Source organism: Zootoca vivipara, chromosome 7 (assembly GCF_963506605.1).
Source record: "Zootoca vivipara chromosome 7, rZooViv1.1, whole genome shotgun sequence".
NCBI lineage: Eukaryota > Metazoa > Chordata > Lepidosauria > Squamata > Lacertidae > Zootoca > Zootoca vivipara.
In genome coordinates this window covers 20,478,388-20,504,684 of record NC_083282.1, presented here as the reverse complement: position 1 = coordinate 20,504,684, position 26,297 = coordinate 20,478,388, and the positions used below count along the sequence as shown (strand labels likewise).

Genomic DNA, 26,297 nt, shown 5'->3' with positions numbered 1-26,297 from the left:
AACCTTTAAGACAAAAAGAGCCACTTGGACCCATTTCCGAAGAAAAAAAATAAACTGGGAGCCACAAAACAGGGACGTAATTAGAAATCAGAGGGCCCCATAGCAAAATTTGCTATGCCCAATAATCAATGCCCCAAAATGCCATAGAAAATTAATCAGGGCCCCAGTGTACCATAAATCATAATCAGTGCCTGATGTAAATAATAATTAATAATGAGGGCCCAATGTCATCCTCGTCATTATAAAAATAACTTTGAGTTTGGGCTGCCTTGATTACTGGGAATGGGCACCAGCAACCACTGCCTTATGAGTTTGGGCTGCCTTGATTACAGTACTGGGAATGGGCACTAGCTACAACTGCCTTATGAGTTTGGGCTGCCTTGATTACTGGGAATGGGCAAAACTCTGACTCCCTTATTAGGACACCTGTATGGTTTCATGTGTGTTGCTCCCATCAAGTGAACTTATAAAATTTCCTCATATTGAATCAACCCATTGATTAATACATCTACCTCAATCTCCTGACCAGGCTGGCAGGAGGCTACAGGGAGGCCGCAGGCAGGAGCAGCAGCAGCAAACACACGCTCCGAGCCCGCAAGCCTTTTCTGCTGCTGGGCGGGAAGAAGCGCGCCCGTTTAAAAAATTTAATAACTCCGCCCCCGCCCCCCGTGAGCCTATTGGCTGCAGAAATGCGGCGGGGAGGGGCTGATGCAGGGAGGGGGCTGACCACGCTCCCCGGGCTGCTAACGTCACCTTGCGTCCTTTTCGCACAGCGGAGTTGTGGACTCCAGCGGGTGCCGTGCGGGGCGCAGGCGCCCAGCGCGCCGCCGCAGCTGTGTGCTCCGGCGGCGGTGGGCACCGGCGCATGGCTCAGGCGGCGCATGGCTCAGACGCCTCCTCCCCTCGTATCCGCTCCGGAGCCGCAGCAAAGGTGTAAAAGAGCCACATGCGGCTCTGGAGCCGCAGGTTGCAGACCCCTGGTGTAGGGTTTACTCCTTAGCCTTTTCTTCTCCCAAAGATGTTCCCCAAGGCAGTGGGTTCAGGTTTTTCCTCTGGGTTTACTCCCGAAGCCTTTCTCACAAATAAGTATAGCCACATGGCAGCAGAGATTTAGGACCAGAATTTTCCTTCTCCTAGATGGGGCTACCTTCCCAGGTTGATGAGTCCCATCTGCCCCTCAGTCCCCTGTTAATCTAAAAAGGGATTTGTATATGCCCACAAACGTTTGTGTGTGTGTGTGTGTGTGTGTGTGTGTTTTAATTTTCAATTTAACTGCTCAGTCTTATTTAAACTTCTGAAAATGGCAGACCAAGGCAGTAATTGACAGGTGACTTATATTGAAATGGTTGAACATAAATCACTGTGGTTTAGCTGTTGCTAGATTCACTTATGCAATGTTCCTTATGGTAATACACTGCCCTCTAGTGTGATAAGTAGAATGTTTTTTTCCTGTTGATACAAAAGAGAAAACAGTTACCTGGTGTTAAAATGTGAGATACTCTGTCTGAACATCACTTTGGACTTGGACAGATTCTCTGGAAAAGGATAATTATAAAATAACTGCTTTAACAATAATCATTATCCAGCCCATACTGATAATACTAATACTGAAATGTTTAAATATTTCTTTGTCATTGAATCTTCCCGTTTCACTTTTTCTTCTCCTACCACACCCTTGAGAACCACAACTCTTGGGCCTCAGTAATTGGTTGCCCTTACTAGCTCACAGGGTTATTAGGGTTATTTAAACTGTACATCTGATATGGGTTAGAACTCCAAAATTTAGTATGTGTACGGTTTGTTGGTTCAAGACTATTACATTATGTTTAGTCGGTTCCCTCTCAATACAGGTTGGTTGGTTGGTTTTTAAACAGGCACAGGTCCACAGATCTGCATACCCTTCCATTAGGGCAGATGCCCAAGAAGTAGTGGATAAGAAACCTAGGAAAGGAACAGGGATAAGAACTGCACTCCTAAGTGGCAAAGGTATTTCTAGGCAATTCAGAAAGCTGACATTTGGGGCACCCTGGTTACTAAAAAGTTATGAAAGTAGAATGGGACATTTTTGCACCTTACTCAAAACCATTTTGCTGGAGATTCAGCCTTGGCAAGTTTCTCAGCTCCTTCTCAAAAGAAGGAAAAAGGAGCTGCACTGCAGTGTTTTGTTTTTTAAACAAACTCTCGTAACATATTATTGTTATCCATACGGGGGAGCCAGAGTGTAATTTCTTGCCATGTGGATACTAGATTCAGACTCTTAACACAAAAGAGGTACATTGTGTACCTCCATGCAGCAGGGCCATTTAGTTAGCAGTAGGTGGCACTGTGGGTTAAACCACAGAGTCTAGGGCTTGCCGGTCAGAAGGTCGGCGGTTCGAATCCCTGCAACAGGGTGAGCTCCCGTTGCTCGGTCCCAGCTCCTGCCCACCTAGCAGTTTGAAAGCACATCGAAGTGCAAGTAGATAAATAGGGACCGCTCCGGCGGGAAGGTGAACGGCGTTTCCATGCGCTGCTCTGGTTCGCCAGAAGCAGCTTTGTCATGCTGGCCACATGACCTGGAAGCTGTCTGCGGACAAACGCCGGCTCCCTCGGCCTATAGAGCGAGATGAGCGCCGCAACCCCAGAGTCGGACACGACTGGACCCGATGGTCAGGGGCCCCTTTACCTTTACCTTTTAGCGTGCATAAAATAAGCTTTGTCAAAACATTTTTACATGTATTGTCCAGATTATATGCACCCTTCCTAGAGTGTGGGCAATGCCTATTTGTTTCTAGTCCTCTAATAGAAAACAATAGCTGTTGTTGCAGTTGCTTTTGGGGAGGACAGTATTGCTTCTTGGGAATGAAAACTTCCTTTGCAACCTTATGACACAAAGATATATATAGCTTAGAATTTAGGGAGCGTCCTTGTACCATTTGTTCATCTAGCTCATTGTTGCTTATCGGAGATAGAAATGGTTCTGCAGCAGTAGTGGGGAACCTGCAGTTCATGTGCCTAACCATGCATTCCAAGTCTCTGAATTTGATCCATATGGCCATTTGGGGCAGAGACAAACCTGTGCTGCTGACTTTTATTCTCAAAGAGCATGTAGAGGCTGATCTCCATCTTAGCAGGGATAAGGCTTTGCCTGCACCCAGGGCTTGAACTTTGACTCAGCTGGTGTCATACGATGTCAAGTGGGCAGGTCCAGAATTGCCTGTGAAGGGTGAGTCAGTTCTAGATTCGGCCTCCTGGCCCTGTTTCAGAAGGTATTTCCCACAACTTCCTACCAGATCCTTTTAACTGGAGATGCCATTGATTTAATTTAGGACCTCCTGCATGCAAAGGATGTGTCTTACAGCTGACCCAAAATATTTTTCTGGGCTGTCACTATTTTGGAAATGGCTGTGGCTCAGAGATGAAACTCATGCTTTGCATATTAAAGGTTCCTAGTTAAATCCTTGGCATCTCCATTTAAATGATCCGATGAACAAGGATGGGAGATACTGCTAGTCAGAGCAAACAGCATTGAGCTAGAGAAGATGATGATTTGACCATGTGAAAGGCTGCAAATAGACATCAGTTGACCAATTTGTGATGCGAGTCCTTACAAAGTCGGAGGACACTGATTGAGCAGTATGTTGCAGAGTGTGTGTTGTGTTGTTCCACAAGGTGGGGAGAATTGGGAGGGCAACCAGTGGAAATTGGCAACCCCACATGTCATGAGCTGGAAGTGGCATCCATTTGCACCAAGAACCTTCTATTTGGTATTTATGTACGGTGCACCATGAGCAGAAAAGCTTCTCATACCACCATTAAGTCACTTAAAAACTGCTTCACTGTGGAAAGCTTTGTTTTCTGCTAACCTATAAGCAGTGGCAGCAGTTCTTTAGAGGAGTGGTGCAAGACTTTAGTAGTGGAGTCATATCGTTTATGTAATGTGCAGAAATGCCATGTGAATGCTACAAAGCAGGGTGTGTGCAAAAGACTGTATGTTAGTGCCTGCATACATGGATGGAATAGCACAGGCACCCCCAAACTTCGGCCCTCCATATGTTTTGGACTACAATTCCCATCTTCCCTGACCACTGGTCCTGTTAGCTAGGGATCATGGGAGTTGTAGGCCAAAACATCTGGAGGGCCGCAGTTTGGGGATGCCTGGAATAGCACATTCCTGGCTTACAGCCTGCCAAGATGCAATTTAGATTTTGCTGAAGTAGATCTCAGTGGAAGCATGTTTTAAAATTTGAAACCAGTGGGAGTTAGAAGTCCTTTGTGTTCATCTTCTGACTTACTGGTACTTTACATGCCAGTCACTTGGCTTTGACTGTATTTAAAATAACAGTAGCTTGATTTTTGCAGCTACGGTACATGTGCTGTTTTAATTCTGAATGGTCACATTAATACCAGGTGTGTTGTTATAATAGTTTCTAGTGTTCACCCACTGTGAGTTCGAATCTACGAACAGATGCAGTCCTCTGACTGTTACATCCGTATTCTGGCAGATTATAGTTGAGTGCTGACTAGAGCTATTCTGTCGGGTAGATCTGACACTGTACTTTCATGCAATACACTTTCAGTTTATTTTTATGTGAAGAGACAACAAACCTCCTACACCAATTGCTTGCCAGATGAATCTCAGTAACCAGCTATATAATCACAATTAGTAGGCTTAGGGAATATGACAACTGCTGCTTTGTTATTTTGCTCATGCCCTTAAAATTGACCTTTGAACCTCCCTGGCAGTTTGTTCCCATATGTGTATATCATTCCCATGGGATTAAAAGCAGGAGAGCTACTTTTAAATCAAATACAAAGTGACTTGTCCTAGGTTGGTTCTACATTCACATTAAAGGGACAGGAAATGCAGAGATACGCTTTCAGTGTTGTGCACAAAATGCCCTCAGTGGATTTCATCTGATGCAGAGGCCCAATCCATTCTGTGTGAAATTGGATCAATAAAGAAGGCACTAAGTGGAAACAGTTGAGATGCAGAATGGTCATGTGTTCAGCTTTTCAGAGGACAGTCCTATTTGAAATGTTGTCCTGGTCCAAGTCAGTTTAAAAGATCAAAAACCATTAAAATGGGCCCGTATTTGGAGAGCAAACAGAGTTGAATAGAATTGATCAATTTTATTTGTGTTTGGCACAATGACAATTACAAAACAGAGGAATAGCACAGATACCAACCATCACAAATTAGCAGATACAGACTCCAGCTAAGAGAGATAACATACCAGAAAATAGCACTCATAATATATGACACTAATAATTATCAATACAAACTGAGATTAACAAGAACATTGAGTATACTATTGTGAGTGGTCCTGTTTGCTGTTCACAGAAGAAGTCTTTAGGAAATTATAGTGATTTTTTTTGAGCTGCTATTGAAAAAATGGCCACCTTGTTTGTAATGGCTTTATTGTGGCCTGCCAAAAGATCACAAATAGGATGAGTGAGGGTCTAACCAGCTCTTGGTCTCAAAAGGTTTCCCAAAAAACGAGCTCTGATATCTCTATATAAGGTCATAGTCTTTTCCACAATGGTGAGATGCATTGTATTTCTGTTTAAATTAGAACAGTTATTTTTAATTTTGCATCTGTCCATATAACTTAAGAGGTTTACATTTACACACATTGGTGACCTCTTCATTTATTTTATTTTTTTAACAATGCATCCTATTGAATTACAGTATTGTCATTTTTAGCTGTTCTGAAAAAGACGTTTTGTTTTATAAGCTATTGCAGGAATCTTTTGAGCTGAGCATTGATGGGATATGAAAACACCAAAAAAAGATGTGTGCATCCTGTACTTGCAAAGAAATATCTCTGCAAGCATCAGCAAAACTTTTATCACATTACCAGTAGGCCTATAATCAAAATCTGCTTTCCTGAGCATCTGTTTGCTGACACATCAGGTTTAGGAATTATAATAAATCACTATCCAACTAGATTGTCTCAGTTTCGTTGCAGTGTTTCTTATTTTAGATTAGTTAATCCAGTATAGTTCTTCTACCCTGTCTGCACTTAGAATTTCCATCAGATACAGTCAGAACAACAGGAAAAAAATGTAGAATATTCTTTACCAAAACTATAGAACAAGGCTGTTAGGAAGAAAGCTGTTCCCATATTTCATTCCCCTGTCTGGCTGCTCTGTGACCCCATTGTGGACAAGTTATGCATCTGTTTGGCAAGAGATTTCTGGTTCCATCTAAAATTAAACACCTAAAATTAAACATTTGGATGTTTTCAAAACTACATATGGCTGTTCGTGTACTTGAAACTATTTAAATGCTTGCCTCATAATAAACATATTGTGGGGTGGAGAATTCCAGTAACTTTTTATAATGTCAAGGGGAGGGGGGATGACTTCTTTCATATTGCCTGCATTGTGGAACTTCCAAAAAATTTTTTCTGGCCTGTACTCTATTTCAGAGGGTTGGTAGGAAATCACAATTTGGAATGTTCCCACCACATTTAAAAACAACCCTGTCACATGTACCTAAGCACAGAAAACTGGAATTGATACAGGATGCTATGCAAGAACTCTTTTATTTATAGCATGCTAACTTACTACAGGCAAAGTTTTTTGACATGGGAGTGTATTCAAACATGCAAATCCTTGCTCCACTCTGAAATGGTAAGAGTCCAAAAAGGACCGAACCACATGTTGTTGTTTTTTCAATGCATAGATAGCTCTGTTACCTTTTAGGCTGCAGTCTTGTAGCCACTTAACCTGAGAGCGGGATTTGCTTCTGAACAGAAATATATGAGGTTACTATGTTAATGTTTCTTAGTTATATTGGAGGATTCCTATCTACTAGTTCTATATTAAGTGCCTCAGCATCAGGACAGGATTTTAGATGGTGTGAAATTGCACCAAAATGTCATTTGACATGACTTGGTAGGTGAGTTTTGCTTAGAGGGTCTGCCCATTGTAATGTAGATTTGGAGCGGCTTTTATTCCACCTGAGAATTCACCGTGTGCTTGTTTTTATATGTACAGTATGTTGTTCATTCTTTGCAGTATATGGCTTGGATCACTAACTTGACACATTTGGGACCCTTTACTCTACAAGGTCGTTTCTACAGGCCTTCCACTTTCTGCTCATGGCGCATTGTGGTCTGGATTCTGCAATGCAGCCTATAATTAAAGGAAAGCATTGAAAGAGATATGTTTTAAAAGTGCATAGTGCCTTGCATAATACTTATTTGTGTTGAGCTTTTTATGTCCAGAACCATAGGGTATAGACTGACCTTCATTTCTGGTCTGCCAGCGACAAAGTTTGGCTTAACTTGTCTTTTCAAAGGAACTTGCGCCCACCCCACCCCAGAAGCTGAAATCTCCTGTTTCAATTGAAATCAGTGGCAACAATCCCATGGTTTTTCAGTTGCCTCCTACCCAAAGGCTGCCCAGAGAGCTGTAGTAAGTGCAGCTTTCCAGAAGGCTGGATAATTGTGTGCACCAGCTCTGGCGATTGACCGACTTATCTTCTAATTAAAATAGAGGAAGGCTGCGTTTGCTTCTATGACGCTAGCAGCGGCTGTGATGATGCTACTGGCTGCGCTCTGTTGTTGCTGCATGACAGGTTTCCAGCAGCTTCCTATTTCAAGACAAACAGTCTCGACTTTTTTCCCTTGGTTACCTGTGCGCTAGGATGTAACATTGTAGATGATGAGTAACAGAGACATGCAACCCCCTAGGCAACCAACTGTTCCCCCCCCCCCCGAAAAAACCCCCTGCTTATCAGTCGTGTACCTAGCAATGTTACTGATGCAAGCATGGGCATTGCTTTTTGTGTGTATGTGTGGCTGCAGAGGTATAACTGGACTTGGAAACCTTTCTGGGCCCAATGACTCAATATATTACATGCTGAAGAACAAGGTGATGATTTTTTTTGCTGGATTGGGGATTTGTGTTTTGTAATCTGGGGGATTCCCAAACAGAGATTCACTCCCCCCTCTCCCTCTCTTTGAGGGTTAGGATTTCATTGGCAAGCTGAATGAAGTCCCATGATGATTCTGATCCATTGCTGGAAGCAAGCGGGAGATGACCTTCTTAGATGACAGGATCAGCTTTCACTGAGGAAACGGCCTGGGATTAAAATATGAGGTTGGGGGAGGGGGGGGGAAGAGTGTAGAAGACCCAGCAAAGCAGGAGCTAAACTCAGTGGGAGCTCTTGAAAGTAGCTGGGAGGGACCATTCATCTTGTGTGCCAAGGGAGGTTGTTGGTCTACGGGACAAAAGATCTGAAAATGCCGAAAGATTCCAATGTTCTTCAAACGCTCATAGCATCTCTCTGCTGTTTTTATCACCGCAAGGCCATTATTGGTGTCAAGGTAGGTGGTCTGTAATGTTAAGGAAGTGTGTGCGATTTATATCACTATTGTACTTATACGTATATTCTATCTACAGATCAAGAAAAGGTCACGATTTTATGTTGTTACACACTGTTGTCCAGGTGTAGTTGTGGTGTAGTGGTTAACGTGTTGGAATCTGCCACAGAGACCTGTGTTCAAAATCCTGCTCAGCCGCATAGTTCGCTGACTGAACTTAGCCAAGTATCTCCCTCCCTACCTACCTCACAAGATTTTGCGCAAATAAAATGTGGAAAATCCCCAGGTTTGCCACTCTGAACTGCTTGTAGATAGAAATGGTACAAGAACTACTAGTAGCTGAAAAGATAAATAAGATAAATTAGTCTTATTTTCAGTTTGGGTAATTTTTGCATTCTTTTACCCACAAGTCCTTTCCATGCAATTTCCACGATTAATCTGCAATGTTTGTTCTAAAATCTGCGTGAAAACTCATGCATTTTAAATGCATCCTTTCTTTCCAAATATACTCTTCTAAACATACTTCCTTTTAAAAGATGCCTTTAAAAACATATTTTGATTTGTGTTCTTGAGCTTTGAAACATTTGGGAAGGGTGGATAAATATTTTCTGATCTATGCTTTTTTCTGTGTGCTGCTTTTATTGTAATTATTGGTATGTTTTCAACCAATTTTCTGTATGTACATTAATTCTATTAATGTTTAATTGTATTTTAATGATTTTTGTTTGTTTTTATCTGTAAGCTGCCTTGAGTTCCATCAGGGGAAAATATGAGGTCTGAATAAATAAATGTATAGTATTAATAATAATAACAATAGTCTAGAAGATGCATGCAGATCAGGTCAACTTCCATTGAAATTTACTAAGACTGGATTATTCAATAATCCCTGTTTTAAACGTTAGGCTGCCTGCTAACCTGAAGTTGTAAACAGACAGAAGGTTGCATCATAAAGAAAATGTGAAGTCAGTAGTTGCAAAAAGGATTTATTTACAAATTGGCTATCAGATTACATAAAGCATTCAAAACACCTCTGCTTTTCTTTATGGGAAACTGAAAGTGATATGCTATATGACTAAAAATAATACACAGGCACTTAATATAGAAATTCATAATGCAATGTACTTTCTTTTATCAGATACCTTTTACTGAGTTTCATGAAAAGGGTCTAGCAAAATATATTTATATACATTTTTTTAAGTGCTGTTACCAAAATATCAGACCTTGTTAAATATACAACTCTAAGGATAATTTTATTAATACTGTAATAATAATCACTGTCAAAAGATGACACTCATAAACAACAGTGACTCCATCCCTCAATTAGGAGCTCAGAAACATACTATAGATTCATATATTCCCTTTGTGAATTTTGCCCTCCTATTGTGGTTTTAATTGTTTGTGATCTATTCATTATGTGAGCAATTCATTATGACAAGGGTTTGCATAACTATCTTCAAATCCTGGTTTCAAACTCTGGTTACGAGGGCAATCCTGGTTATGATTCAGCATGGTTTAGTCTGGGTACAGACTTGCATTGGGGGATATAGGAGCCAACTCAAAGGGATCTAGGGCCCTTTGCCCATGCCCCATAAAATATTTGAGAGGGCCAGGCCAGGCCTCCACAAAGTTGATGGGCATTGCCATTCAAATGGTGTGTGTACACTGCATTTTGTGATGTGGGGCGGGGCTTACCCGGGCCCTTGACTGGGAAATGGTGATAGGGGAAGCAGGGTGACAGGGAGTATGTCCGCCTGTAGGTAGCGCATCCCCGATTTCATGACCCAATACATTTTGCTGTCTGAGGCAAAGGGCAAGATGGTGTCCCTCTTCTGTTCCAATGTACAGAAGGTGACCAGACTGGAAATACAGTGGTACCCTGCAAGACAAATGCCTCGCGCAATGGAAAAAATGGCAAAATGAAAACGTTTTGTGATTTTTTTGGACGACTCGCAAAATGAAGCAGCCTTGCGAGGGGAAGGGAAGCTGCCGCTGCCGCTTACCTTTACGACTCCACTGGTGACGGCCGCTGCTTCTGCCTCCTGCGGTGGTACGGCGCTCATGGTGGCCTCCGCGGCTCTGGCCTTGCCCTCCTTGGCGGCTTTCGCGGCTCCGGCAGGAGCAGAAGCGGGGCTCGCCAGGCGGCCCTTGGCGGGAACAGCGGCAGTGCCTGAAGGAGTAGAGACTGTGGTGGGAGGAGACCCTGCGGCTCTGGCCTTGCTTTCTCCCAGCTCTGTAAATGGCTTCTGGACTCCTTCCAGACCCCTGGCCCTCCTCCTGCTTTCCCCTCCCCAGAGCCTTGAAGACTTCTGGCCGTGGCGGGTGAGTCGGCGCCTTTTTTTGCGCTTCTTCTTTCCCCATAGGAACACATTAATTAAATTTCAATGCATTCCTATGGGAAACCGCGCTTCACAGGACGAAATTATCGCAAGACGAAACGACTCGTGGAATGAATTAATTTCGTCTTGTGAGGTACCACTGTAGAATTTTACTTCAACACTGGTAATGGGGGGGTAATCTTAGACCACACCTCAGGGCAGCTGGATAGTTTAGAGGGTGCAGGACAAACCACCCAGCACATTATTATCTCACCAATGTTTGCTGCCCCTGCTATCAGCCTCCTGAGGTAACTGCCATTACAGTATCTGCCTGATTATTGGGCCGGTCCTGCTAATCTACCCCTGCCAAGGAGGTCAGGAAGGGGCAGCTGTTCCCCTATAAATCAATCCAAATCAATCCAAATACATAGCTAACTGAGGTTCTTGCCCCTCCCCCCCAAAACCCCAGAAGGCCTGCCCCTCCCAAGAAAAATCCTGGCTATGCCCATGCAGGCTACTATATTTTGATGTTGAGGAAAACATGTTGAGTTTTTGCTGTGCATGCAGCTGTTAAAGCCAGCATGTCAACTTGTCTTGGAAGGCATTTACTCACAAGGAGTCCCCTATGCTTCTCTTTGTGGAGTAGACTGCAATTCGCAGAAGAGCAATTTAGGAATTTACTGCGGGGTGATGTAAGAGCAAATGGAAAGAAAGCTGCTGGTTCAAACACGCCGTTAAGAAGGGGTTTTAAGGTCATGATTAAGGTTGTAAAAGCCATTATTTTAGTCTGGCTGGTATAAAAACTTCCACGTGAATTTTGAGGCTTAGTGTTCATTATCAAAGTAGAATTAGAGCTACAGTTATTGACTATGTTGTTTATCTTGGCACAATGGCCTAATACCTAAAATCATGCAGCATGTTGTCATGGTAACATTCCATTGACCCAATCCACATGTCCTCTGGGGAATCAGGATGGGAGGGGGGAACATTATTTTTATATAGAAATCCATCTGGCCCTGTTCAGAATAAGATTCTATTTGAGAGGCTCCCAGCTCTTCAAAATAGGCTGGTTATGCCACTGCAGAACTTTGAGATCTCCGCTGCTTCATGTTCAATAAAGTTCTATTTTAAAGCATTTGTAAGCATAGAAAAAGAAGGCCAGAGATGGCAACTTAACTTTTGCTCTCCGGGGCTACTGTTAATATAAGTTGAAATGGATAATAGAATCATAGAGTTGGAAGGGACCCAAGGGTCATCTAGTCCAACCCCCTGCAATGCAGGAATCACAACTAGATCTGTGCTGACCAGATTGTAAGGCAGGATCTTAGCTCTGACCAGAGCCAGTACATTAGTTTAAATAGAAACACGTTAAGAATATAGTTGTGAAGCTTGATGGATTCTCTGGAGCTTAGTTTTGTATATTATTATTGGTTGTGAGCGCTAGAGGACCTGATCCCTGCCCTGCAGGCCTTTTCTGCCTTGGAAGTATAATGTTATAGTCCAATAAGATTGCAAGGGATAGCTTTTTATTTTCTACAGGCCCAACCAATATTGCTGGGTCCTATTGCATGGTAGCAAGGGACTTTGAAAGCATATGGAAAAGCCATGCACTTCAGATGAGCAATACCCACCATGCCTTCCATCAGCCCACCCCTGTTCGCTAGTGGTCAGGGATGTTTGGAGCTATAATCCAGTAACTCCTAGAAGGTGCCACATTGGCTGCCCTCTGCCTTAGATGAGCATCATGTTTGTACCATGAGTTCCACCCCTTTACCCTCCCATAGCTTTGTCTTTAATCCTCTAAGGTCTTGCTCTTGATCTCATGAGCCTTTACCACAAATTCTTTCCCATCTCTCTTAGAAGTTGGCAGCACAACAGTCAGGATGGATTCCAAATGAATATTCATAATTGTGTGACATAATTTTATATTCTTGTCTGTGCAGAGACAGTGCAGCAGTTACGGTACAAAGGAGAATGACCTGTAGTAGGCAGATTGCTGCTTGTGTGTGTCTTGTGGGCATAAGCTAGAAATTGCTGTCATTTGGACTACCCTTATTTGGGGTTGGGGTTGGGTTTTTTTTGCTGCTTATTTATGAAAACATTTCTGTACCAGCTCACACATTAATCATGAAGTAGTGTACATCAATTTTAAAATACATATCTAACACTAAAATAACAACAGCTTAAAAACCATTGGAACTCAGGGAAGAGTTTAAAAGTACAGTGGAACCTCGGTTTATGAACACCTCGGTTTATGAATTTTCGGTTTATGAACGCCGTGGACCCATCTGGAACGGATTAATTCACTTTCCATTACTTTTAATGGGAAAGTTCGCTTCAGTTTATGAACGCTTCAGTTTATGAACAGACTTCCGGAACCAATTACACCCATGTTTCAGTTTATGAACGCTTCAGTTTAAGTACTTCGCGGACCCGTCTGGAACGGATTAATCCACTTTCCATTACTTTCAATGGGAAAGTTCGCTTCAGTTTATGAACGGTTACTCCGCGGACCGTCTGGAACGGATTAATCCACTTTCCATTACTTTCAATGGGAAAGTTCGCTTCAGTTTATGAACGCTTCAGTTTATGAACAGACTTCCGGAACCAATTGTGTTCATAAACCGAGGTACCACTGTACTGTATGGTGACTTGCTACAGTGAAGCAACAACAGATGCTTGGGAGGACAGAGGTGTGTTTAGAAGGTGCATAAACATCATCATTGTGGGCAGTTGCTTAAGCTCTGAGGGGAGATGTTTCCTCAACAAGGGTGCCACCACAGAAAAGGCCCTTCAGCTTGGTTGATGTCAACCACACCAATCACACAGACAGCAGTACAGGAGAGCCTTATCAGCTGCTTGTAGTGATCATGGGGGGCAGTAAGGGAGAAGATACTCTTTCAGGTATTCTGGCCTCAGGTTGTTTAGGACTTTATTGGACAAGACTAAATCCATGTGTGTTAATTTACTAACAGCCAATGCAACTGCTTTAAGAGCATGATAAGATGAGCACAATAAGCTCATGCTTCAGCTTCTGGAGCAGCTTTTAGGGCAGCCCCGACAACCTTATAGTATGCTCTGTTTCTTTTTGTATTTTGCTATTTAAATTATAATAGGCTCCTTGGCCTGCTTGCCTTGTGCATTTTGCTACTTTTTACTGCAAGACGTTCCTAAGTGGGCGTCTGTAGGATCTGTAGTTTAGGTACATTCAGAGAGTATTCTAAATATGCTGCATTCTGTCTCATCATAAATGTGAAATCTGCTCACGGAGGACCTTCCTGTCACAAATGAGAAGCTCTTGACTGGCAGCTCCTGGGGTTAATTTCAGTGTATCCTGGCAGGGCTCTCTGCATAGCAGCAGGAAAGGCTGATAGCCTACTAGGAAGGCAGAGGGCATCAAAAAGTTGCACTAACAGCTTACTCAAAATCTCATCAGGATTTCAGGTTTCTTTTTTCTTTTTATCCTAGAGAGCAGGAAGCCACACTAACATTTTTTTTAGGTACGCTAGAAGTAAATAATAATTTATAAAAGAGATTGAGAAAATGGCTAATTCATTCCCCTAATGAGGAGAGAGAGACTAGAGATTATGTACAACAAAAATTAAGTCACTGCCTTCTTTTCTTTTATTTCACCAGGAGTTGATGCTGTTGAAGGGGCTTTGTTGTTGTTTTTGTGAGAAAAAAAAACAAACCCAAAACAAAATGAATTATTTTCAGTGAAGGGCTCCTCCAGACGACATGTTTATTCAGCATCAATCCTCATTTGCTTGCACAAAGCTTATACACTGGTTACACACTGGTTGTACAATGGCTGGTCTTTCTTGAGCATTTGTTCTCTTTTGTTTACAGGGTGATCGTACACCAGTGCTGTTCATTCTGCATTTGTCCTGATTTGCTTACAGGGCATTTACACGGGTTCCCATTAATCATCCACCCACCCCACACTTTTCAGTGCATTTCCTTGTCACTTCCTTTTTTTTTAATCAAATCTTTATTCAATTTTTTAAAAACATACATAACAAAAAAGGGACAAAGGACAAAAGATAATAAGAATAATCAAATTATATATATACAAAGTAAATTTATAAAAAACAAAAAAAACCACGAAAAAAAACATATACAAAGCTACAACAAAATAGAATAGAGAAAAAAAGAAAAGAAAAATAAAAACAAAGGAACGCGTGCTGTAAATAACAGGAAGTGATTTTTATTTTTATTTTATTTTTATTTTTATTTTTCCTTGTCACTTCCATAACATTTTGCCACCACCAGCACCACCATTTATACCCTGCACATCTGGCTGGGTTGCTTGTTTTTTTAAGTGGATTTGTTGTGGTAGGCCACTGGAGTGCTGTAATGCACTTAATTTGTGCAACCCTTTGTTTAAGTTTTGTTTTCTGTATGTATTCCTCCTGAAAAATAATGGCAATCTGGAAACTTTCTAAATCTGGGAGGTGGAATTCATAATTTGGGAGGTTCAGGTCAAAGTTAACTTGGTAGAAATAAATATCCAGTGATGTGAAATAGTATTTCTAAATTCTGGTGGGCTCCTAACCTGCATCATACATGTATATAAACTTCTATCATTTAGTGATGCTTTCCCTGACCCCTGACTTTAAAGCATTGCTCTTTGAAAGCGAAACACAGGAGGAAAATCAACAATAGAGCCAGCCTTGGCTCCCATAACATTAAAAAGGTCGCACAGCTAAGAACAACAGCCTTTCTTCTTGGCAATGTTCCACTTAGAACAATGCTCTCTTAACGGTCTGGCCAATTAGTTTAATAGACTAGCTGCACAAGGGAGCAGCACTACAAGGAAGTCTGTAGCAAATGCCTCCCTACAGTGCATACAATGGAGGATGAGCTCTCAAGATCAGAGCATTCATAGTAAAACCTAGATTGGAGGAAGAGAACTTGCATCCTTTGGTCTTTCTCAAGTACTGCAGAGATGCAGTCACATCACTTGGAGGTCTTGGAGTTCATCCAAGTTACTAAGAAGAAATGCACAGCCATTTGTGAGGGGAATGTTTCTGCTGTTGTTGCATGGTAACGCACAGCCTACAGTCAATGGGGTCTCCAACTCTGCATCGCTTTATTCGTGCTGCTGTTTTTGGAAGGAGCAAGCAAGGATTTATTTAGCAACCAGCAAGCTGCTGCAAATACCCAGATTTATAGATACAGATATAGGTGATAGACACTGTGAAAAGTACCGTTTAAGGCTGAAGACAGGCAATATTTTCTTTTTCTTTTTAGAGGACCAGGGTTGGGGGGCGGGGGAGTCAGTGCACATGGCCTTTTTGTTAAATTGATGGGCACAAAATTTTCTTTTTAAGTGTTGCTTGTGAAAATGACTTTAGGGATCAGACCATGTGATAATAATAATGCTGTAGTGTGCCCAGGAATTTACTATTTACTGTGTGTGACTAGCAGAGTCTTGGGAAACACAGGACCAGTTTCTTGCATCAGTCACTGATTTGATGAGAGAGCTTTCTGTTTCTTCAGTTTTTGGCTGTGTTGTGGGACCAGGTCACAGCATACAAAGCAAAATGTAAACAGTCCAGATTGAAAAGAAAGCAAATATGTCTGGGTAGGGGACAAATCATTGTAACGGATACCTTATTTTTGAAACAAAATCTGCAATAATAGCGGCAAGAGAGCCAGCTGGGCTTAATTAAAATGCTGCTTGAAGCCTTGTGAGCTGTCTGTTTGAACTAAGGGAGCAGGCATAGACTGGAGGGGAGAGAACAAAGATGAGGGATTAAGCTCAGCTCCCACATCTTTTAATTTAACCCTGCATCTCCTAATTCAGTGTTCGTGAAGAACAAAGCAGCTGATCCTTAACCAGAGCACCAGAGACAAGAATCTCTCATTGGACAGGTCACTGACATCATGCCAAGAAGAATTGTGGGGATATTTCAGCCAGAGCCCTGTCAAAAGGGAATACGATGACGAGAGAGAGAGAGCACGAGAGAGCGCTACTTGACACAGTGAGGGTGGTGTGTTGAGAATGTGAATGAGATTAGTCTCATCTAAGTTGTGTACGGAATGAACTGGCATTGTGTGATTGCTCCACTTACAGCACATCTCCCAGTATTGTCCCAACAACTGTGGCTCAGGGACATATTTTCTTTGTGGCATCAAATTTTGTAAGTGAATTATGGGTTGCCTGTGTGTTCTTGAGTCCATTCTGAATCTTCTACCAATCAGTTTCATTAGATGACCCCCAAGAGAGGGAGAGAAACATATTTATAAACCACACCACAAATAGTTTTATATATCTGTACAGTCGTACCTCTGGTTACGTAAACTTCGGGATGCGCATGCGGCAAATCCGGAAGTATTTTAGCGGGTTTTGTCCTGCGTGCATGCAGAGAAGTGGTCCTCAGGATGCGGAAATCTTGGGATCCGACCGGACCTCGAGAATGGATCCTGTCTGCAACCAGAGGTACTACTGTATCTTGTTGTATATCCGTAGGTTTTTTTTAATTAAAAAAATTAAAATCCCTAAGCACGGTAGCGTCGGGTTGCCATTTGCTCTGCACTGTTGTTGTTGTTGTTGTTTAAAAATGTTGTGGCTAGAAATGCATACAATAAGCCAAATGTGTTCTTTCCTAATAATCCCTAATATTGAACACTGCTACACTTAGGACAGGATATAGGTGATAGGAGGCTGCATTATTGTGGAGGGGAAAGAGTGAGAACTGTAAGCCCCTGTGGCTACTATTTGTTCTCCTTTCTTTTAAAAATGGGCATTTTGGAGTGAGCTCTAGGAATGGCCCATAGCTCAGTAGTGTAGGTAAAGGAAAAGGAAAAGGTAAAAGACCCCTGGATGGTTAAGTCCAGTCAAAGTTGGCTATGGGGTGCAGCACTCATCTTGCTTTTCAGGTTGAGGGAGCCAGCATTTGTCCACAGACAGCTTTCTGGGTCATATGGCCAGCATGACTAAAACTCTTCTGGCGCAATGGAACACCGTGAAAGAAGCCATAGCACATGGAAACACTTACCTTCCCGCCGCAGTGGTACCTATTTACCTTCAGTAATGTAGAGTGCATTATTTGTACAATTCCCAGATTCAGTCTCTGGAATTGCCAGGTAAATAAATTGGGAAAGATAAGATAAGATATCTTTATTGTCATTGTCCCCTTGCGGGAACAACGAAATTACTCGGTTGCTACATCCACTCCGATAAAGCATTCCGCATAATCCAAAATTACAAAAACCTAATTAAAAACAGTAAATATAATACAAAATAACAAGTAAAATAAGATGACTTCAAAGTCCAGGCTTCCCATTTAAGGCCAGAATTGCTCTGGAGAAGAAACTGTTCCTGAGACGGCTTGTTCTTGCCTGCATTGTTCTATATCTCCGTCCCGATGGCAGGAGCTGAAAGAAATGGTGACCAGGGTGCGTTGGATCTCTTGATATATCTAGTGCTTTTCTATGGCACCTGGTGGTGTAAATTTGTTCTAAGGTGGTGAGTGAGCAGCCAATAATGCTCTCTGCTGTTTTAATAATTCTACACAGCCCTGCTCTGTCCTGGGAAGTACAGCTTCCGTACCACACACATAAACCGTATGTGAGCACGCTCTGTATGGCACAGTGATAGAAGGCAAGCAGCAGCTTTTGTGGAAGATGGTTTTTCCTTAAAATTCTCAAAAAATACAGTCTCTGCTGCGCCTTCTTCACAAGCCCCCTTGTATTAACACTCCAGGACAGATCCTCCTGTAACTCAATGCCTATAAATCTAAATGTTGTTACCCTCTCCACACAAATTCCATCAATCAAAAGTGGCTGGATCTCGTTCTTCTGTCTCCTAAAGTCCACCACAAGCTCCTTAGTTTTCTTTGTGTTTATGAGCAAGTTGTTGACTCTGCACCACTCTGTCAGCCGCTCCACCTCATCTCTATACTCAGTTTCACCCTCCTTATCAGAGATGAGCCCGATCACGGTTGTGTCATCTGCAAATTTGACAACCCTATTTCTAGGGTGGGCAGCGACACAATCATACGTATAAAGAGTATAAAGGAGCGGACTAAGCACGCATCCTTGTGGTGTTCCTGTGTTAGTCCTAAGCATGTTAGACATATAAGGGCCCAACCGGACCCTCTGGGAGTGATCTGAGAGAAAGTCCAGTATCCACCCACAGAGTGATAGCGGGAGCCCCAGATTTCCCAATTTAGTTATCAGACGTCGCGGTAGAATGGTATTGAATGCCGAGCTGAAATCTACAAAAAGCAGTCTGGCGTAGCTCCCCCGCTGCTCCAAATGTGCAAGAACAGCTTGGAGGGCAATCGCCACGGCATCCTCTGTTGATCTTTTCGTTTTGTAGGCAAATTGGAATGTGTCCAATCCCTCTGGTAGGCAGGCAATGACATAATTTCGTACCAGCTTTTCAAGACGTAAGCCCAAGACTCTAGAGAGCCCCTACCAGTCAAGGTAGACAGTTCTGGGGTAGACACACAAGTAGTCTGACTGGCAGTTTCCTTTGCTGGAAAATTGAGCTTTATCCATTTGGCTTCTGCGGTCCAAAGTGGGAAAGTGAAATTGACAAGGCTCAGTTTCACAAGAGGAAGTACAGTAAAACTGATAAGGATCATCCACAAATAAGCCAAAACACAAACACCCTGTGCTGTACATGACTTTAAGCTTTGTAACAGAAATATATCCAAGCCCATTTATTATTTTATATGCTGATGGGGTCTGAACCAGCCATAAGTGATTAGGGGGGAGAGCTTGAGCTCATGGTGAATGCGTCAATCGTATCATTGACTCCATATGCTGCAGCTATAAAAATAGCAAATTGTTGCTGAAGGAATTGTAGGAGGTGTCACTGTGGAAAACAATGTAATTATGGTGTACTTTGCAGGGTCATATGAATACATTTTTGATGCACCTTTTTCTTTTTAGGCAATAATTGTTAGGTGTAATGTGTAACTTGTGTAAAACGTTGGGTTTTGTGCTGGAGCTGCCTTATACTGAACCGGTATTGTCCAATGACAGACATCAGCTTTCCAGTGATTTCAGACAGGAACTCTTTTCCAGCCCTCCTGGAGCCTCTTGCATGCAAAGCACATGGATGATGACTGAGCAATTATGGCTCTCCCAAATTGGGATCTTCTTTTTATTCCTTTCTCCATAAAGCGTTATTATTGCAAAGGTACAGAAATGACTCAGCAGGCACACCAGTTATTATCGCAAGCATCCAGGTGGGACATTTTTTACAATACACCTTGCAGCATGTAATCATTACCTAGCTTCTCACCTGGCTTCCACAAATACTGCTTAGGGATCAAAGGCTCATAAAACGTGGCGTGCGAATTTCATTGGCTTGTTGCGGGTCTCATGGCACACGGGGCAGAATGAAAGTTTTGAGCAAGATAAGGCGTTCCGTCAGGCCTGGGATGATCAAGTCTCCTTTCTCTTTCCCTTACAGTTTTCAAAGGAAAAGCATGTTATGGACAGGCTGGGTATGGAGAGTTCTCCAGAAAAACTCAAGAAAGAGCTGGAAGAGGAGCTCCAGTTGAGCAGTGAAGATCTGCGCAGTCATGCCTGGTATCATGGACGTATTCCACGACAGGTGTGTCCCTTTCTGGTCTCTCTCAGTTGGGTAATTCTGCCAGCTTGTTTTCTTTTCCTGTTCTTTCTTCCTTGCTTGGTAAATTCAGGTACTTCACAATTCTATCTCAAGTCTTTCAACACCACCTCGGGTTTTTTTGTTGGTTTTTTTTTTTTTTTTTGCAAATCGGTTCAAATTTATTATGAACGCGCTTGTGCCCAATAGTTCAAATCCAGCATTTACAGAGCAGCAAAAACTTGAGGATGTTATTCTGGGAGGAGGAGGAATTGCGTATATAGAGGGAAGTGCAGAAACATCTCCCCTTCCTGACTCTGAGCCTAGATCCAGTTCATTCACGCCTGCTACCCATTTAGAGTGGTCACAGATGATACGGAGGAAGCCTGCAAGATCCCAGTATTACTCTCCCTGTAATTACCCCTCAGTTTGTGTACTTAATATAAAGATTATCTTAAAGGGACTCACAATAACTGTCATTTAGTTAGTTTTTGAACCCAATTATATCACCGGAGGTTCAGTGCTAAAATACACTCCCAGGCAACGCCTTAAGCATAGCTGGGAATATAGCTATGAGAGAGTTGGCTACACAACCGCTAAGTCTACTTTCCGGCTCAGAAATTGACACTCCAATCTATTCTGAGAATCTTTACTATAAAAAAAGAACAAGCCAAGGTGATAGCTCTCACAGTTTTGATAATTTTGCTGTTCCTTTCTTGCTCCCTGTCAGTCCTATCCTAGAGAAGAGGGATCAATGTTACTGGAAAACGTGACTAAATTTATGTAAGAATCAGCCAGATATTTCTAATTTATTTCATTTATTCCTGATTGCAGGAATCGGGTTTTCTGATTAGCAAGATTTTGAGCACATAATATATGCTCTAGCTGCAGAAATCGCTTGATCCTTACTGGAAACTGAATGATGTTATAATGATGGTAATTTGGGAATCAGGACATGGGAGGCCATTTTAAAGCATTAAGCAACACATTGATTTTTCTTGGTTTTCACCATATTTACATGCGTCTCCACATCTGTTTGAAAGCAGACATTATTATTTTAATCTAATGCAACTGAAACAGCATGAGCTAGTCATCAAAGTATAGACGTCTGGAGTTATGAGCATCCCTGTGGATATCAGCCCTGGAAACCATTCAGAAATAGCAGAATCTGGTGGCCATGTGATATACATGCTTATTGGCTAAAGCTTGTCTGATGAAAAAGATGAGAGCCCTAAAAAAATTAGAGTTATAAGTAATTGTGCCAGATAACAGTAAAGAAAGCCAGTATATTGAACCCACTGAAGGAAGGCATTGATGAGGTCGCTTTTAGGGCCAGTTTAAATAAAAAGTTCTACCTTGATGGTAGCTGAGCCCAGCTGCGGTTTTGGTTGTGTGGAGGATACTTTATGACAATGGGCACAGTCTAGAGAAAACAGAGTGAGTCTGATTGTATTTGCAAGTTTCCTAAAGTTGTGCTTACCAGAAAAAAATCCCACCATAGTAAAATAAATACAAAATGCCATCATTTGCACATTTTTTTCATGGGGTGAAAACCTGGTCGTTGGTTGCCATTCTAACTACCTCTTTCTTTTTATTTTTCATTTTTGTAATTGGAAAAAAAGGAGTGTCAGAATTAATTTGTGGGTGCGGAGGAAGCTGCATTTATGTGATTGTAATAATAATTAGGAATAATTAATAATAATTTTATTATTTGTATCCCACACATCTGGCTGGACAGCTTCCAACAAAATATAGAAACACAGGGAGACCTCAAACATTAAAAAACCTCCCTATACGAGGCTGCCTTCAGAGGTCTTCTAAAAATTGTATATCTCCTTGACATCTGATGAGAGGATGTTCCACCGGGCAGGCATCACTACCGAGAAGGCCCTGTTCCAGCAAGCCATTTTGAGAAGGTGGTGAAATGCAGCCTGCCACAGTTGGTGCATTTGGCCATTATGTCTAGTTTCGCCCTCAGCTGGGGACAAGCAGCAGCAGGACTCACTCAGATTCAGAAAGCATTTATTCTAACACAGCTACTTGCTGTTGCGTTGGTTTGGCTATACCAGGGGTAGTCAACCTTTTTATACCTACCGCCCACTAATGCATCTTTCTTGATGGTAAAATTTTCTTACAGGACACCAGTGCTCGAGGGGAAGAGGATTCAGCCTCTGCCGTAGAACCCCCTACCGCCCACCTAGAATCCTGAAACGGCCACTAGTGGGCGGTAGGGACCAGGTCAACAACCCCTGGGCTATACAGTCATACCTTGGTTGTCGAACGCCCTGTATGTACTTTTTGGCTCCTGAACACCACAAACCCGGAAGTGATTGTTCTGGTTTGCGAACGTTCTTTTGGAAACCAAACGTCCAACGGGGCTTCCACGGCTTCCTGCAGCAAATCAGAAGCCGCGATTTGGTTTTCGATTCCGTTTGGTTACGAATGTATAGCAAAGAAACAAATCTTGCACATGCAATTCAGATTTCAGAAATTGTTTCAAGGGGGGAAAACATTTCAAATATCAAATATTGATGCCACAAGGAAGTCAAGCATCTCTGTTGTAATCAATAACATTTCCATTAATATTTTAGTATTAATGCACTTAAGCGGTATGCAAGCAGGAAACCTCACTGTCCTGGATGCAGCATACTTATCCGTGTCTTTTAGTAGGAACAGGAATTTATCCCAGGAAGATAATCCCATCTTAGAAGCCAGGAACAGATAGGTGTATTTAGTGCAAAGTTCTTCACACACCAGTAGCAGTTTTGGAGTGGGCACCACCGCAAAGGGAGAAAGGATTAAACTTTCCTTCACTATACCAGTGTTCCTCCTGCTGCTTGAGCAGTTTATGGTTTTTAAATAATTGTATATTAATTTATATTCACACAATTAACGTCACACCTATTTTGTCCCTGATATGCAGCATGTTGGGAATATAAACTAGCTGGAAAGAGAGCCACTGTAAGCTTTGTTGGCCTTGACCACATTGTGTAGTCACACAGCTTTGCATCTTTTTAGCTTTGGGATGCTGAAAGCTCTTTGTGCTCTGATCACGTCATGATTTTTATTATTATTTTGCCTTTGCAGATTACAGTTTGGTGTGTTATGTTGTGTGGAATCTTAAACTGTTTTTGGTTTTTGTGGTTTGGGCTCCTGCAGGCTACAGCCTTCATAATGAGCTGTGTTAGGTGGATTGAAAACACAGCAGGTATCCTCATCTGAGCTGAAAACAAAGTGAATCAGGGGGATGCTGAGGCTAAAAAGACACTCTCTGACTACTTAAGCAGTACACAGTTGAGTACAGTACATGACCACATGGCACTCAACTGTTCTGATTAAGAGAGCCATCCTTATTCAGGCTGCATGCACACTCATGTTTAGTCTGCATCCAGTGTGCTCCCACCACTGGTATAGGAAGCAGTGTGCACATGATGCTACCCACAACCCACGTCTATCATGTCATTCCTTATGGAATACCACAGTTTTATGCATTTCTCCATTTCTTCCATCCTAACTGAGAAAAGGAAAAACCTAGCTGTGTTTTAAGCCTGTAATGTGTCCAAAGCCTCAGTGTTGTTAGCAAGAAGGAATGGAGGTGTTTTGGCTTCCAGTCCAGAGCTCAGTGTGCCCAGTAATTCAGAGTTGTGAATGAGGAATCCCTTTCCTAATGTTAGGGTGCCAGCAGAGCCGGCGCATCCATTTAGGCAAAATAGGCAGCTGCCTAGGGTGCCAAACTGGAGGGGGCGCTGGCCAGCCTGCCCGCCGCCGCTGCCTGGGGCCGCCTCCACTGTGCCTGTCACCTTTTGAGCAGCTTCAGGCTGCTATCCTGAGGCGCGTGTGTGCCTCCGGAGAGCGGCCTGAAGCCGCTCAACAGCTGACAGCTGCAGTGGAGGCGGCCGCCCCAGGCTCATGTGAGCCTGGGGGGGCTGCTTCCTCCGTGCCTGTCACTGTTGAGCGGCTTCAGGCCGCTATCCTGAGGTGTGCGTGTGCCTCAGGAGAGCGGCCTGAAGCCACTCAAAAGCTGACAGCCGCAGTGGAGTGCGAGCCTGGGGCCGCCTCACCACGCCTCTCAGCTGTTCCCCCCCACACATAATTTTTTCCTATTTCCTATTTCTATTTTTTCTATTTATTTATATTTTTATTTTATTATTTATTAAGGGGGGGCGCCAGAAGGTGATCTCGCCTAGGGCGCAAAAAACCCTAGCACTGGCCCTGGGTGCCAGGTGCCTACCAGAGCTTCCTTTTGCTAAATGGATTCCATAGCCTTGTTTCCAGATGTAAACAAGGGTAGGGATTTAACTTCGCCATGACAGGGTATCCCATGGATTCTACCTAGGCTAATCAGAATTTGGGCTGCGAAGCTGATCTTAGTCTTTTGCAAGGTCCAAATTTAAAAGTAGCAGTTTGAACTATCTTTGTCAGGCACTGGAGCCTAAGCACAATACCAGAAGACAGAGTGCCAGGTTGAAGTGTTCCATATCACTGAGATGGAAAAAACTGTATGGGAAGCTCAGAAAAGGGGAAGGGCCTGTGACTTAGCTGGCTATGCTGAATAGTGGTATGGTCCAATTCCAGAACTATAGCTGGACTGCAACTCACACCAGCCTCAAAGTGAATGGTCAGGGATGATTGAACATCTGGAAACACCTGGAGGACACCTGGTTGTGGGGATGGTTACTCTAGGGCAGTGTTTCCCAAACTTGGGTCTCCAGCTGTTTTTGGACTACAACTCCCATTATCCCTAGCTGCCAAGACCATTGGTCAGGGATGATGGAAATTGTAGTCCAAAAACAGTTGGAGACCCACGTTTGGGAAACACTGCTCTAGGATATATCTTTAATGTTTTGCCATTTTATTTAAATGCAACAACTTTTGTGATAGATTACGACAAAACATTCTAACTTTTTTTTTAAAAAAAATGAAAATACGCTGAGGCTTTCAGTAAAAGAAAGTAAGGATACATTTGCCCAATAGTGGCTAATCTCATTCTGATTCTCTCTTAAAGGTGTCTGAAAGCCTTGTTCAGAGAGATGGAGATTTCTTGATCAGGGACTCTCTCTCAAGCCCTGGGAATTTTGTCCTTACCTGTCAATGGAAAAACACCTCTCAGCACTTCAAGATCAACAAAACCATCTTGAGGCTCAACGAAGCCTACTGCCGTGTTCAGTACCAATTTGAGGACGAAAGTTTCGACAGCATCCCTGGCCTGGTCCGCTGCTATGTGGGGAACCGCCGGCCAATCTCAAAGCAGAGCGGAACAATTATATTTCAGCCCATCAACAGGACCGTCCCGTTGAGGTGTCTGGAAGAAAAATATGGGACTTCTTCAGCCCTGCAAAGGGAGGCCGGAATTCCGGAAGGAAAAGTGGAAACTCCGAAAAGACTGAGCCTTAATATGTGCACTCGCCAGGCCAGAGAGCAGAATTCAGCCCGAGGAAACCTTTTAAGGTACGGCTATCTTGCGCCAGCTGTGAGAGTTTGAGAATGGACACCCTATTCAGGAGATCAGAATGTGGCTCTAATTATACAAAGGTGGAGAGGAGAGTATGCATGATCAAGGAAGCTCTACCCCTTCCCATCATTCTCCATGTTGAAGAGCAACTGTCTGCCAAAGGGAACCCATCCACTTATGGATCTGTGTGGATGATCCATGATTGGGTTTCTTGACTTTGTTTTTTTAAAAAGCCTAAAAACAGCTTTAGTTTGTCTGAAATGGCTGGGGGAAGCCATACTTTTTAATACTGTGATTTTATGTTGTGAACTGCCCTGAGATCTCTACAGGTATAGGCCGGTAATGCAAATTTAATAAATGCTACTACTACTTGAGAAGGACTCTTTAACCTTTTCTCCCTGCCTGGATCTCTTTTAAAATCTATCAACCCTTTGCTCTTAAAACATCTATTAGCCCTGCTTTGGGGGAAAGGCTGGTGCCTGTGTTTTTATTTCCCCCACCCACCCAAATGAGCCTATTAGTAGCTTTGTGGCAGTGATTTCTGTTGAGCAAATGTTGCTGGGAGAAAGGTTAGGCAACCCCATGCCCAGTGCTGCTACTACAAGTCCATCTCCCTGTTCTCCCCCATCATCCAGCTGTTTAAG

General features: G+C 42.8%; 1 protein-coding gene across 2 annotated transcripts in view; it reads left to right on the top strand.

The window, feature by feature from the left end:
* BCAR3 (BCAR3 adaptor protein, NSP family member) overlaps positions 1-26,297 on the top strand; it is a 78,836-nt gene that overhangs the window by 36,188 nt on the left and 16,351 nt on the right. Inside the window, exons 1-3 of one of the 2 annotated variants that reach the window (XM_035121712.2) lie at positions 8,102-8,318; positions 20,064-20,207; positions 25,207-25,649. In XM_035121712.2, the coding sequence (XP_034977603.2) occupies positions 8,235-8,318; positions 20,064-20,207; positions 25,207-25,649 (671 nt within the window). In that variant the 5' untranslated portion in view covers positions 8,102-8,234. Of the gene's footprint in view, positions 1-8,101; positions 8,319-20,063; positions 20,208-25,206; positions 25,650-26,297 lie in introns of those variants that run through there. The other variant, XM_035121711.2, reaches the window with a different exon arrangement.